Source organism: Loxodonta africana, chromosome 5 (assembly GCF_030014295.1).
Source record: "Loxodonta africana isolate mLoxAfr1 chromosome 5, mLoxAfr1.hap2, whole genome shotgun sequence".
Classification (NCBI taxonomy): domain Eukaryota; kingdom Metazoa; phylum Chordata; class Mammalia; order Proboscidea; family Elephantidae; genus Loxodonta; species Loxodonta africana.
In genome coordinates, this window is record NC_087346.1 from 70455875 (window position 1) to 70471318 (window position 15444).

The 15444-nt window shown below is 38.9% G+C and overlaps 1 protein-coding gene across 1 annotated transcript in view; it reads left to right on the forward strand.

Annotated features, from left to right (window-relative positions):
• LOC100654428 (placenta-specific gene 8 protein-like) overlaps window positions 1-15218 on the forward strand; it is a 30136-nt gene extending 14918 nt beyond the window's left edge. The window contains exons 2-5 of the mRNA XM_003414198.2: window positions 5022-5158; window positions 6429-6553; window positions 10272-10386; window positions 14945-15218. Of these exons, the coding sequence (XP_003414246.1) occupies window positions 5050-5158; window positions 6429-6553; window positions 10272-10376 (339 nt within the window). The 5' untranslated portion in view covers window positions 5022-5049 and the 3' untranslated portion in view covers window positions 10377-10386; window positions 14945-15218. The remainder of the gene's footprint in view (window positions 1-5021; window positions 5159-6428; window positions 6554-10271; window positions 10387-14944) is intronic.
• Window positions 15219-15444: the final 226 nt, after the last annotated feature.

The window sequence follows — 15444 nt, forward strand, 5'->3', positions numbered from 1 at the left end:
TGACCTGACAAAGGCTGGAGAAACCCCAAGAGTATGGGCCCCAGACCCCTTTTATCTCAGTAATGAAGTCACTACTGAAGTTCAGCCTTCATCCAAAGATTAGACAGGCCCATAAAAGAGGACAAGACTAAAGGGGCACACCAGCCCAGGGGCAGGGACTAGAAGACAAGAGGGGACAGGAAAGCTAGTAATAGGGAACCCAAGTTCAAGAAGGGAGAGTGTTGACATATTATGGGTTGTTAAAAAAAAAAAAATTTTTTTTATAACCAATGTCAGAAAACAATATATGTACTGTTTAATGAGAAACTAGTTTGTTCTGTAAATCTTCATTGTAAACAATGAAAAAAAAGAAGCACATGATGTAACTAGGTCTCATCTTTGGTGATATTAAATTTTTTTTAACGGTAAACCAAAAAACCAAACTTGTTTCCGTCTAGCCGATTCCGACTTATAGCGACCCTATAGGACAGAGTAGAACTACGCCACAGGGCTTCCAAGGAGCACCTCACGGATTTGAACTACCAACCTTTTGGTTTGCAGCCGCAGCTCTTAACACTAAGCCACCAGAGTTTCCTTTTTAATGGTGGTAAACATATATATAACAAAATATTTGCAACTTTATATCTTTTATGTGTACAATTCAGTGACATTAATTACATTCCCCATGTCATGCAACTGGTAATATTATCTTTAAACAGTTGGTTCAGATAGTTTCTGCCAGGTTTCTCCACTGTAAAATTGTCATTTTCCTCTCTGTGATAAGTACCTTGTGGGAAGACAGTTTGAGGTCACATAAATATCTTGTTTCTTACTGTACGCTCAAAGGCTACTCATTTTGGCATCCATCCAAAATCTTGATTACAGTAGTTATTACTATCATGCTTGCCAAGTGGTGATCTTTTATTTTCATCATTCCTTCATTAGTTGGAATCCTATCATAATAAAGTACTGTCCCTCCTCTGCTATTTTTTCATTTATTCATTTACTTATATCAGTATCAACTCATGAATTGTTATTTTATATATGATTTCATGATAGTATTACCTAATGCAAAGTTATAGATATTTTATTGTAAGGATTATAGTCCATTACAAACATTATTTTCTTGGTCGGATTGAGCCTCTGCTTCCTTACCTACTCAGTAAAAATTATAATTCCTACTGTGCCAGGCAGTTGTGAAGATTAAGTGGATAATGTGGATCTAGTGAAAGCCTGACATAGGGTAGAACCTCAATGACTGTTAGCTGAGTTATTGTCAATAAATATTTATGAAAATTATCAAAAGATATTTTCTTGCTGTATTTTTGTACATTATAGCCTCTCTTATAATTTGTTTGATTCTTTATTGTTCATAGGATTTGTCTCATTTAATCCCCTCATTGAACATGTGAGTGGGTAGGTCAGAAACCATTCCCATTTTAGATTAGTAAATGGAAATTTAAATGACTAGCTGTTATGAGACTATTCCAAGATCACATGGTTTAGGAAACCAGAATTTGAGCATAGATTTTTCTCACTCCAAATCTAATCTATGTCCCATAACCCCACACTGCCTCTCATGATGGAGAGGAATTAGGACTAATCTAATGAAATTTACTTCATAATAAACTTCCCTGGAACATACTGCTGGATTTCTCCCTATCACGTGGCCCGGGGCTGTCAAGCCAGTACTGACAAAGGGGTACAGGCACTGAGTAAATCTGAAGTGAAGGACCAGCATGGACACAGGGAGATTGGGGAACAGCGCTGAACAAAAACTTGTCCAAAACAAAAGGGAGCATAAACAAGGAGAAACGGGGTGAATGTGCACAAAATCCTCATTGTTGTTAGTTGCCCTAGTCAATTCCAACTCATGGTAACCCCATGTGTGCAGGCTAGAACTGCTTCATAGGGTTTTCAAGGCAGTGGCCCCTCAGAAGCAGGTGTCCAGGCCTGTCTTCAGAGGCTTCCCTGGGTGGGTTTGAACTGCCAACCTTTCAGTTAGCAGCCAGGCACTTAATCATTTTTGCCACAGGAATTGGTGCAATTATAGAGAATTCAGTTTTCTTTAATTCCCTACTTCCAACCACTATCACAGGGTGGTAATTTGTTTTTTGATCTTGTGTAAATATTGGCTATCTGTCTGTCTTAGGCTGGATTCTCTGGAGAAGCAAAACCAGTAAAGCGTATAAATATATAGAGAGAGATTTGTATTAAGGAAATGGTTCACACAGCTGTAGAGACTGGAAAGACCCAAGTCTGTGGGTCAAGATAGAGGCTTCTCCTAATTCACGTAGCCACAGGGGCTGGCAAACCCAAGATTGAGAGGTCAGACGGCACAGCTCTTGCTCACAGGCTGCAAAGATGGACAAATCCCAGGATCGGCAGGCTAGAGGGCATATAAGCTCCTAGCTCAAGTCCCAAGAACCAGAGATCAGACCAACAGAACCCAGCTGCAGGATACAGAATGAGCAAAAGCCCGTGAGCCTTGACAGAGAGTCCACTTATATTTGATGAAGGCCACAGCCCCAAGGAAACGCTCTATGAACTAATTGGTTACTCACACCAGATCCCATCATGGAGGTGATCGCATTACATCAAATCTCATCATGAAAGTGATCACATCATCATAGACTTTCAAACTATTCTATAACTGCCAAACCACTGAGAATCCTGGACCAGCCAAGTTGACACACAACCTTAATGATCACAGTCCACCCCTTGTCAACTTGGCACCTGTACACATCTCCTTAAACCATACATAATCTCTGAATAAGGACTAATATATAGTCACACTTGCACCTGATATCAAACACCTTACACACATACAACCAACTGTGTACTAGCCCTCTTTATATCTTACATTTTCTAAGGGACAAAAACAAAAATATTTAATGCACACATACAAACTGAAATACTCGTAACAATTGCAATTCTAGTTTCTGCAACTAGTTCATGGTCATAACTGGTGTTTAAAACTACCTTCTTTCACTACCCATTCTGTATTCCCTTTGCCCTCAGAAAACACCTCAGCTGATTGTGGTTCTTTGCCTGATTCGGTGACCAAACCCTCATTCCTCAAGGGTCTGGGCCATTCGTAGTTAAGTCGAAATTGTGTTGCTGTAGTAGTTCATTGACTTTTACCAGAGGACATGGTACTAATAAGAGGCGCCCTAAAGGATCTCCTGCATTCCAGCCATACCCTTCTTTACCTCCATTATCTAATATCAATCCAGTTTCCTCTTGGTAATCAAGATGAATCACATCAACCAATACAGGAACTCCTTTTTGCCTGTTGATTCAGAGGCATAAGGAGCCCAAAGTGACCAGCTGGCATTCGTAGCTTCCAGTTCAATGGAATTAGTGATGTGTCTCCAGGTGGGGGCATTTCTCCTTCTGGAACTAAGACCTCAAGGCCCACAGAGCATAAGGTCATGGGGACAGGAAGCAAAACTTTTGTGAGTGAGTAACTAGAGGTGATAGTGAGTGGTGTTGCTCCCGTTTCTACTCCTTGATTGCTGGGACCGTGAATCTTGGCTATGGGAGAAGCAGCACTATATATTGAATGCTTGTTTAGAACATATACAGCCTCCTGGAGAACACTGCCCCAACCCTGCAAGGTATTGCCTCCTAGCTGGCACTGTAATTGTGTTTTTAGAAGGCCATTCCATCATTCTATCAAGCCAGCTGCTTCAGGATGATGGGAAACATGGTAAGATCAGTGAATTCCATGAGCATGGGCACATTGCCATACTTTATTTGCTGTGAAGTAAGTCCCTTCCTCCAAGGTTATGCTGTGTGGGATATCACGATGGTGGATGAAAAATCATTCTGTCAGTTCACGAATGGAGTTTTGGCAGAAGCATTGCGGGCACAGAAGGCAAATCCATATCCAGAGTAAGTGTCTTCTCCAGTAAGAATAAAACACTACCCTTTCCATGATGGAAGTGGTCCAATGTAATCAACTTGCTGCTAGGTTGCTGGCTCATTACCTAGAGGGACGGTGCCATATCGGGGACTCAGTGTTGGTCTCTGCTGCTGGCAGATTGGACACTTAGCAGTGGCTGTAGCCAAGTCAGTCTTGGTGCGTGGAAGTCCATGTTGCTGGGCCCATGCATAACCTCCATCACTGCCACCATGGCCACTTTATTCATGAGCCCATTGAGCAATGACAGGAGTGGCTGAGGAAAGAGGCTGACAGGTTTCCACAAAATACATCATTCTATCCACTTGATTATTAAAATCCTCCTCTGGTTTTTTTTTTTCTGCTGAGGTCACTCTTTGATGAGCATTCATATGGGACACAAATAACTTCACTTCTTTGGCCTGGTGAGAGAGGTCCATCCACATAACTTTTCCCCGTACTTCCTTGTCTCCAGTGTTCCAATCATGCTCCTTCCAAGTCCCTGACCGTCTAGCCAAACCATTGGCCACAGCCCATGAATCAGTATACAGTTGTGCATCTGGCCATTTCTACTCCCAAGCAAAGTGAACAACCAGCTGTACTGCTTGAAGTTCTGCCCATCGGGGGATTTCCCTTCACCACTATCCTTCAGGGAAGTCCCAGAAAGGGGCTGTAGTGCTGCCGCTGTCCACTTTCAAGTGGTGCCTGCATATCGCATAGGACCATCTGTAAACCAGGCATGAGTTTTCTCATTCTCAGTCAACTGATCGTAAGGAACTCCCCATGAGGCCATAGGTGCAGAGTGGGAGATGGAAGGTAATGTTACTAGAGTGAATACCATGGGTGTTTGGGCCACTTCCTCATGCAACTTACTTGTGCCTTCAGGTTCTGCTTGGGCCAATCTCATACATACCACTTCCATTTAATGATGGAGTGCTGCTGTGCATGTCCAACTTTATGACTCTGTAGGCCAGACAGCACCAAGTTCATGATGGGCAGCTTGGGCCGCATGGTAACTTCGTGGCCCATAGTTAAGCATTCAGTCTCTACTAAGGGCCAGTAACAGGCCAAAAACTGTTACTCAAAACTTTTCAGGAGAAATCTAAAGGTTACTTAAACAAACTTTTTTCCTTTTCAGACCATAGTCTTTTAAGACTGCATCAAAAATGCAAGCTCCATCAGTGGTCGTTGTGACTCAGCCTGGGTGTGGTCCTTCAGCCCAAACCTCCAACTGGCACACTGGCCTGTGTGATTGCTTCACTGACTGCGAAGTCTGTAAGTGCATGGGAAACATTGACCAATAATTGACATTCAGCGTTGTGTAATAAAGTTTCTAACCTATGGTAAGCACCCTGTATGCTAGCAATGGTATGTATAACAAATGAGGCTATTACTGTACTGTACTGATTTTAACTTAATTTTCACCAATCCTTCAAAGAATAGGCTTACTCCAAAAGTAATTGTTAGATTTAAGATGATAGTGAAAGAGTTGATTGATTCTAATGGACAAGACTAATGCTTATAAATAGGCTTTAAATTAAATTGAGAGACTTCTGAACTTTGGTCCGATTTTTTTTTTTTTAAATAAGAAAGTTCTTGTTACACATAAACTAAACTCATTACTTTATAGTTACATTGCACCAAGTACACAGGAGAGAGTTTCTTCCATGGTTTCAGCATGAGCTCAGAGAAAAAAATATTTGGATTTACATGTTTGGGTCTTTTTTACACACCAGAGGATAAAGAATTCTAAAGGCATTGCCCAAACTGACTCAAAGGGAAATAGAAAGTCTCAACAGAATCATAACAAATGAAGAGATGAAATCAGTGACCAAAAACCTCCCAACAAAAAAAGTCCTAGACAAGAACCTCCCAAGAAAAAAAGTCCTGGACAAGATGGCTTCACTGCGAATTCTACCAAACATTTAGAGAGGAATTGACACCAACACTGTTTAAACTCTTCCAAAAGATAGAGAAGCTTCACCTCCATCCCAACCAGGGGCTCCAACCCTACTGAACACTAGCCATTGCCTGAACTTGCAATCTATCACACAGAGGCTCTTTTCCCTTTTGTCACCTGTAAAATGCCTAATCATCCTTCAATATTTAGCTCAAGAAACATGCCCTACTTGGAGCCTTGGAGGCCCTATTCTGTGGGTGACCCCTTGGCATCTTGGGCAGGTTTCTGGTGGATAACTTTTCATATTATCTGTCTCTCCTACTAACTTTCAGGCAAGGGTGTTTTCAGTATGTAGGATAATGTCTGGAACATGGCCAGGTTTCAGTGAATCATTTAATAGATGAATGAAAGCAGTGCTATGAAAAGAATGACGTGCTTTCCAAGGTTCATCCATTCCTGAAACGATCTGGTGGGGAGAAGGAGAAAGCTGATGCAAAGTTGAATGAAAACAGTGACAGATGGACTTGGCAGTTAGTTATGTGACAAAGACCCCATAATGTGGACTGTCATTCATGAAGCAGACTAACTTTCAGCTGTGGTGGAGGCAGAGAGGAGTAACTTGTACCCTTTTTTTCATATGTCCAGGTCTTTGTGGCGTATTTTGCCCCACGTGCCTTGCATGTCAAGTTGCAGGTGACATGAATGAATGCTGTCTGTGTGGAACAAGTGTCGCAATGAGGACCCTCTACCGGACTCGATATGGCATCCCTGTGAGTCATTTGCAGCGTTGTAGCATTCAAGTATGCAACCACACTCAAAATAGCAGTTATAAGCATGGAGGTCACTTAATAGTGCCCTTCATTAGAGTTTGATTGGTATTTCCTAGGATGTGCAACCTTGTATTCAATTGTTGTAATAACAGACCCTCTGGCTACATTACACTCTTCTAGGATTCTGTTGAAAACCCTAGAATATAAGCAATTCTTATATTTACAACGTGTGTCATACAATGAAAAGTATCATTCAGAACCTATCATGCCCTGCATGAATTTTATGTTACCTCTCTGAATCCTCACGCCTTCCCTGAAAAATGGGCATGTTCACCATATTTTATAGATAAAGACAATAAGGTTTTAAGTGGTGGACTATTTCTCCCAAAGATATACCATAAGAGTAGAGAAAGTCAGTTTTCACTCTAACTTTTTGTATTTACGCCACAAGCTTTACATTATGTAGTAGAAGAACAAATGTATATGCAGAACTTTTTTAGGTACAACTTGTTTTATTCCAGAGTTTATTTTATTTTTACATTTAAAAAATTTTATTTGTGTCTTAATTATAAGGGAATAATACATGATATACATAATATTGATGTATTTATACAGAAGTATAAAAAGTAAAAATCTAACCTGTCTACATCTAATTCTAATTCCCAATGATAAACACTATTTATAATTTGGTGTGCATCTTTTCCTTTTTTCTATGCCATTAGGCATATAAATATAAGTTATCTGTGGATCTAGCTACAGATCTAGGTATATAAAGTTTTGGGTTTGTAGAACTTCTTTTGTCTTTATTTAAAAATGAGGTAATATACAATGTAACTTGGTTTTTTTTTTTCCTCTTAATATATGGTAGACCCCTTTTCATGTCAGTAATATTGATTCTCTTTAATGTCTGAATAATTTCATCATACAGATAATTTACTTAAGAATTTTTCTTTTCATGAAAGGCTAAATAACGTTGCAGTGTAAACAGTTATACATAAGTGATTGTACGTATACACTGACATTTCTGTAGAACAGTTCTCTAGATATAAGATCCATAGATCACAAGGTACGCAAATTGGAAATTTTGGTAGATACTGCCAAAATACCCTCAAGAGAAGAGAATAAATTATCAATTTATAATCCATCAACAATACATAAGTGTGTCAATATTGGATAATATCATTTTGCCAGTTGAAGAAGGAACAATTTCACTGTTTTTTTTTTTTAATTAAGTGCATCAAGCAACTTTTTGAAAACTTATTGCCCTGTTGTTTTTCTTCTATAAATTATCTGTACATTTTCTTTGTTGTTTTATAGGGTTGTCAGTGATATATGGGAACTCCTCAATTATTATGACACTATTATATATTATGGAAGTTATCAAGTTTTTTAAAGGCCCAGTATATGATCAATATTTTAAATGCTCCTTTTGGGTATGAAAAGCTACTATCAGTCTGAAGGTGAAACTTCAGTTGGTTTTAAGAAAATTTGGGAGATTGGAAGGCAGAGGAAGAAATAAAAGCATTCTATATAGACTTTATTTTGTCTGACATTGATAGATAAATACAAATTTAAAAAAGCAGATAAAAATTTAAGGGTAATCACTTACAGGATAAAAATAGTTTCTGGAATATCTATAACTGCTTACAGGGAACAAAAGCAACCAGGAAAAATCTATTCAGCAAAAAGAAAAAAAGAAAAGCAGCCACTCAGAGAATATCAAACATAAAACAATTCAGCTATCCCATGTGTGGGAGTAACTTAGACTTCTCTGATGTGCTAATATGTTTTTACTTTTATTCTTTCTCTCCATGTATTTATGGTGAGTCTTATGGAGTCTTATGACATAGGCAATGAACTGTCCTACTTATCTCACTTCTCTTCTTTCCTGGGGCCACAAAGGCCATGTTGGGATCCTCTTAATAAGAGCTCTATCTTTGCCTGCTGTCTCCTAGGGCATAAGCTACAACCAACAGCTCTCAGCTGGCCCAGATGCACAGGCAGTCCTTCAGTTAACCTCCCTGCCTTCCATTTTTCAGCTGCTCTTTCTCCTTTCGGTGCTCCAGATTTTGTTCTCAGTTTTTCCAATCCCTCCCCCATGACGTTGTTAGGTTTCAGGTCACTTGGCTCTGTTTTGCTTCATCAAAATAATCCTGTCTGCTTCATGTTTCAAAAAAATTACTAAAAAATGCCTGACCCACTAAATGGCATCATTAGCTGTTTTCTAGTGCCGCTTTACTTTTTTTTCTTCTTGTCATAGTTTATACTTTCAGTTATTTCATTGGAGGACAGGAGATAAACCCAGGGGGTCAAGTCTATCTACATACCTTCTGTTGTATTTTTTTTGTTTGTCCCTAATCAAAGCTCTAGTAGCAAGTAGTTTGATGAATTTTCTAATTTCACAAGGCTTGTTAGGAAAAACAGTCTCTCCTCTAGTCCCTCTTACCCAGAGCTGATTCTTTGGGTATCTCCTGCCATATCTCCAAATCACAGCCTTATAATTGCAACTTTCTGACTTTTCAGTTTGAGACATTATCTATAGACCTCCCACTAGAGAAGATGAGAATACAGTCCTGCCCTATCCTCCTGCCCCCACCACACACACAGGCATGCTTCCCCACCCCTCTCATTCCAATATGGTTACATGTGATTTTGGTCAAACCTATATTGAGTGTTTACATTATGGTACCTATGTTTGCTTTTCAAAGTTGAGTCATGTAGTAAACTATGATTGCTTTTCCCACTACGTTTTTAATTCTTTTTTATTTTATTTGGGTAAAATATATAACAAAAAACTAGCCATCTTAACCATTTTTAAGGGTACAACTCAGTGACACTAATTACATTCTCCATGTTGTACAGCCATCACGACTACCCATTTTCAAGATTTCCATCATCCCAAAGAGAAACTCAGTTGCCCCTTCAGCAATAATTTCCCATCCCCCACCCACCTAGCCCCTGGTAACCACTAATAAACTTTTGTCTCTATGCGTTTGCCTATTCCAGATATTTCATATACCTGGGATCATACAGTATTTGCCCTTTTGATTCTGACTTATTTCACTTAGCGTAATGTTTTGCTAAATTTTCTTTTTCCTGGTATTAATAATTGTTGGCTTTTTCATTAGTAATTTTCCATTTACTGTACTTATAAGTCAATGCTAAATTCTTTGCCAGTTCTCTAAATCTCTTCCCAACCCATTCACTGTGTCAAATATTCTATCACATTCGTTGTCTTAATGAAATCTCTCCCTGACGCTCCTGGCCTGCTATCCTTTGAACTACTCAGTTCTCATCCTGGGATCTTCCTTCACCATTGTCCTGGGGATTTCACTGACCTCTCTTCTGTGTCAGATTCCTGTTTCTTATAGCCCGTATCTTCCTGTTTCTTGGTTTACTCCCTCATTTGGGTGTAGCACAGAAAAGAATTTTGAGACTTTAGTTCCTGAAACTCTTTACTTTTATGCTTGACTGAGGGTTTGGTTGAATATCTTTATATATTCTTCATATTATAAAGCAGAGGAAAACATTTTATGTCACAAAAAGGGCAATAATTTTATCAAAAAATCAATTTGCATTTTCCTAAATGTAGACACCCAGACTCTGAATCTGAAGGATCAGCCCCTTCTGCTCCTCTTCAAGACGGTTGAAAAGCCACAAATCTTCAGTTCAAAATAGATGAATTTAACAGTTCTATTTCTTTTATATCTTTAAATAGGGATCCCTCTGTGATGACTATTTGGTGACCAATTGCTGTCTTCCGTGTTCTCTTTGCCAAATAAAGAGAGACATCAAAAGAAGGATAGCCATGCGTACTTTCTAAACAGCTAATGGTGAGTCAACATGAACGTTCCTCCTAGAATCTGTGGATTTTTAGAAATATAATTAAGAGCTTTGTAAATTATTCGTTGCTTTGGATAACAATTCAGTAATAACAATTCCTTAAGTCACCCAAAATGTTATCTTAATGTAAAGATTAATTTTGATTTCTTCTTATGAAGCAGACAGCTTTATACTTTGAAATGATATTTAGTAAATAAATAGTGAATTTTCTAGACTTCTCAGAATTCTGTTGGTCCATTGATGAAGCCCTTACAACTCGTAAAATACTAAAGTAAATACTATGATAAGACACAAAAAAAGCAGAAGTCTTGCCCCCTCTTGCGACAAACAAATTTATACAGGGTCTTGGCAAACAAGACTAAAATAGTAGAGCAAATGGAAACTACATATTATGCAATATTTGAATTGATTGTGGCATAAAGTATCTATCATAGAGAGGTGAGCTTAAACAGAAAAGTCCTATTAGAGAAGGTGAGCTTAGAACTGGATATAGAATTTAGAATATTTGGAAATACATAGAGTTTCGTAATCTGAAATTCAATCAAGTCATTTTCAACTAATTGTTCCAAGATTCTTGGGATTAGCTACTGGGAATGTAGTAAAGTGGAAATCAACATGATATAGGCAATTCTCTATAGAATACATGTTGAGTGTGGAAAGAAAACATTATTTTTTCCATTCTTTCCAATATCCCACTCCCTTTTTCGAGTGAGGGCTTTGTATAGGTTAAGAGCAAGATGCTGTGCTGTGAGGAACAAAAATGAGTAACTGGTTTCCTTGCCCTTAAAGTCTTTAAACTCAAAAAAGAGGGAATTAGACAAGTCCCTAATAAAGTGCACAGCCTGACTGATGCCTTTAGATACAATACTGGTATGTTCAGTGGAGGGAAAGATTGCATCCTGTGAATTGCTCAAGTGAAAATTCCTTCAAAGAGGTGATTTTCAACTCTAAAGAAGAAGTGCATATCAGGACTCCAGTAGAAAATAAGTGACACTCAAATTATAAGTCAAAGATTTAACAAAGACTACTTACAAAGGCCATGGTGTTTTCAATCATCATGTGTTTTCATACGCATATGAAAGCTGGATGATGAATAAGGAAGATCCAAGAAGCATTGCTACCTTTGAATTATGGTGTTGGCAAAGAATATTGAATATACCATGGACTGCTAAAAGAACGAACAAATCTGTCTTGGAAGAAGTGCAGCCAGAATTCTCCTTAGAAGCAAGAATGGTGAGACTATGTCTTACATGATTCGGACATGTTATCATGAGGGTTCCATCCCTGGAGAATGACATCATGCCTGGTAAAATAGAGCGTCAGTGAAAAAGAGGAAGACTGTCAGTGAGACGGATTGACACAGTGGCTGCAACAATGGGCTTAAGCATAACAATGATTGTGAGGATGGCACAAGACTGGGCAGTGTTTCATTCTGTTGTACATACGGTCCTATGGGTCAGATTCAACTCGACAGCACCTAACAACAACAACAACTTACGAAGGTGTGACCCTGATGGCAAAGTGGTTAAGTGTTGGCTGCTAACCAAAAGGTCAGCAGTTCGAATCCACCAGCTGCAAATTGAAAACCCTATGGGGCAGTTCTGTTCTCTCCTACCGGGTGGCTATGAGCAGGAATTGACTCCATTGCAATAGGTTTGCTTCTGGTTACTTACAAAGTTGTGCATCGTAGGTGAAGGGATATGACAAGGGCTGGTGCAATCACTTCCAGGGAACAGCAAAGCAGTTACCACCCCTAAGTCCCAAGAGAGGAAAGGAGGGAGCAGTTTCCAAAAGCTCAAAGGAAGAAGTTATGTAAAGAATGCTGCCCTGGTAGGAGCAGTACCCTCTCAATAGAGAGACATAGGCAGCCTGAGGTAGCCCCATAAAAGGAGCTACAGGAAAATATAGCCTGACCTCACTCTCTGCTGGGCTTCCCATTGGCCAAACCCACCAGGAAGGCAGAGGGCAGGGAAAATTGCTACAGATAACAGGCCAGCCTCCTCCTAGGTCAGAGAGGAGAGTGGACAAGGGTGAGTGGGCTAGATGAGGTGAAGAGATCTCTGGCACAAGATGTGACTTTAATTAATAGAAATGGGATGTTGCTTCTAATCAGGAACATTAGGGAAGTTATAGAGGAAATAAAAAGAAAAGAAAAAGAAAACATTTTTATGAGCTTAGGTCCAACTTGGCTGGAACATGTGGTTAAAGCAGGAAATGATGAGAAATAAAAGATTTTAAAAAGTAAGTTGAGGCCTTGGCATGCAATGTGTGAAAATAGGCTAATTATTAGGTAACCAATGGGAAGTTATTGAAGCCTTTAAGTAAGGAAGAAACATGGATAGAGCTAAAACTCTAGAAAAATTAATCTGATGATGGTATATAGCACAGACTGAACAGGGTGAGGCCAGAAGCAAAGATGTGGAGTTAGATTGCCACAAAAATTCTTATTTAAATGAATACATGAAATAATGTACATAAAATATCTTCCCACACTTACACGAGTCCTGACATCTGATCTTTTTTTTAAACCTCAGGGAAATTATCTCACTAAATCTGGTAACAGATATGATGTAAAATGTCCTGACTTCTCAAATCAACTTGGACCCTACACTGTTCTTGTAGTGGTTGTTAGGTGCTGTCAAGTTGGTTTTGACACACAGTGACCCTATGTACAACAGAACAAAACACTACCCAGTCCTGCCCCATCCTCACAATCCTTGTTATGCTTGAGCTCATTGTTGCAGCCACTGTGTCAATCCATCTCATTGAGGATCTTCCTCTTTTTAGCCGTCTACTTTACCAAGCATGATGCCTTCTTCAAGGACTGATTCTTCCTGATAACATGTCCAAACTGTGTGAGACGTAGTCTCGCTATCCTTGCTTGTAAAGAGCATTCTGATTGTACTTCTTCCAAGAAAGACTTCTTCGTTCTTTTAGCAGTCCATGCTATATTCAATATTCTTTGCCAACGCCACAATTCAAAGGTGGCAATTCTTCTTGAATCTTCCTTATTCATGTCTCAGCTCCTGCATGCATATGAGGCGATTGCAAACACCATGGCTTGGGTCAGGCACACTTTAGTCTTCAAAGAGACATCTTTTGCAGCAGATTTGCCCAATGCAATATGTTGTTAGATTTGCCTGCTTCTTCCATGGGTGTTGATTGTGAATCAAAATAAAATGAAATCCCTGACAACTTCGATCTTTCCTCCCTTTATCATGATGCTGTTCATTGGTCCAGTTGTGAGGCTTTTTGTTTTCTTTATGTTGAGGTGTAATCCATACTGAAGGCTGTGGTCTTTGATCTTCATCAGTAAGTGCTTCAAGTCCTCTTCACTTTCTGCAAGCAAGGTTGTATCATCTGCATATTGCAGGTTGTTAATGTGTCTTCCTGCAATTCTGATGCCATGTTCTTTTTCACATAGTCCAGCTTCTTGGATTATTTGCTCAGCATACAGATTGAAAAAGTATGGTGAAAGGATACAACCCTGACACACACTTTTATTACATTATTTACTGAAAATAAAACTTTAAATATACAAATATCTGGAATGGCAGAATCAAGAGACAAAGAACAAAGAATAACAACATGATTTATGTTAAAAATAGATTGAGACAAAGGGACACAGGAGCCATCTGAAAAAGCTCCCAGTAACCCAAACTAGAAGGATTAAAGCAACAAAAGTAAGCAGTATTGAATCGTAACCCAAAGCATGAAATAAATAATCTTGAGTCTATACTGGCATAAACAAATGATTAAATCAATGAATGAGGAGAATAGACACATCTCTCACACAGGAAAATTTCAAATAACTTATGGACATACTGGGCCCTCAAGGAGGAGGAACATGAATCCTCACTGCTTAAGTGTGCGCTGTGCACAGTGACTTCCTTCCGAAGAGTACGGCAGGGAAAGAGGAAAAAACAGAGTAACTTTACAGTGGAGAAACCTGGCAAACCTACCTCAGCCAGGTAGTCAAAGTTGACACCAACCATGATAACTCATGTTGTTAGCATGTACCCTTGATATGATGTGACAAGAGAGGCACTTAACCTCTGTGCTCTTCCTCCAAAAAACCCACTAAATCCAGTCTAACCATTAGAAATAACATATCAGACAAATCCAAAGGCTGTACACTCTACAAACTGCCTCACCAGCACTCCTCAAAACTGTCAAGGGCATCAAAAAGAAGGAAAGCTTTAGAAATTACCATAGTTTCTTAGGACCGTAAGGAAACACACAACTAAATGTAATTTGGTATCCTAGATGGATCCTGGAACAGATAAAGACATTCAGTAAAAACTAAAGAAATCTGTAAAAAGTGGGAACTTTAATTTATAATAATGTACCAACATTGGTTCATTAGTGTGAAAAATTTACCATAGTAAGATGTTAACAATAGGGGAGACTGGGAGCAGGGTATATGAGAACTCTGTGCTATCTTTGCAACTTTTCCGCAACTCTAAAATGATTCTAAAATTAAAGGTTTATAAAATATAAAATGCATATTGATAAGATTTATGTCTGTGCTTTGTGTATCCCTAACAGGCAGATAGCTCCTATTGAAGCAACTAAATCAGCAGACACCTCTTCAGCTTGAGCACGTCTCCACCTCTTGCAGCTGAAATATGATGAACAAGTGTCATCACAATTGATGGGAGAAAAATCAAATCTTTCCTTTTTTTAATGGATGCTGTCCCTCAGTTGTGCTAAATGGCCCACCTTAGCTTTCCTTAACTTTCATACTATCAAATTTTCTGGCTTATAAATTTTGAAGACTACATTTGAAGTATAAACCGAATAAAAGATTTTGCTGACAAGATTCTTTGTGCTTCTTTGCTCTTATTAAAACAGCTTGGTGTCATTAATTAACCTCAAGGCCTCATAATCTTATAATTTCTCAGCCGGAGATCTTGGTTCATGAGCCAACTATCTCACTCTCACCTAAGAACTTTAAGGGAAAGAAAAGGCTACAGACAATTATGGGATATTCAGCCAACACTTTTGCTCCTTTTCAGATTATCTATAATTACTGTCAATGCTGAGAA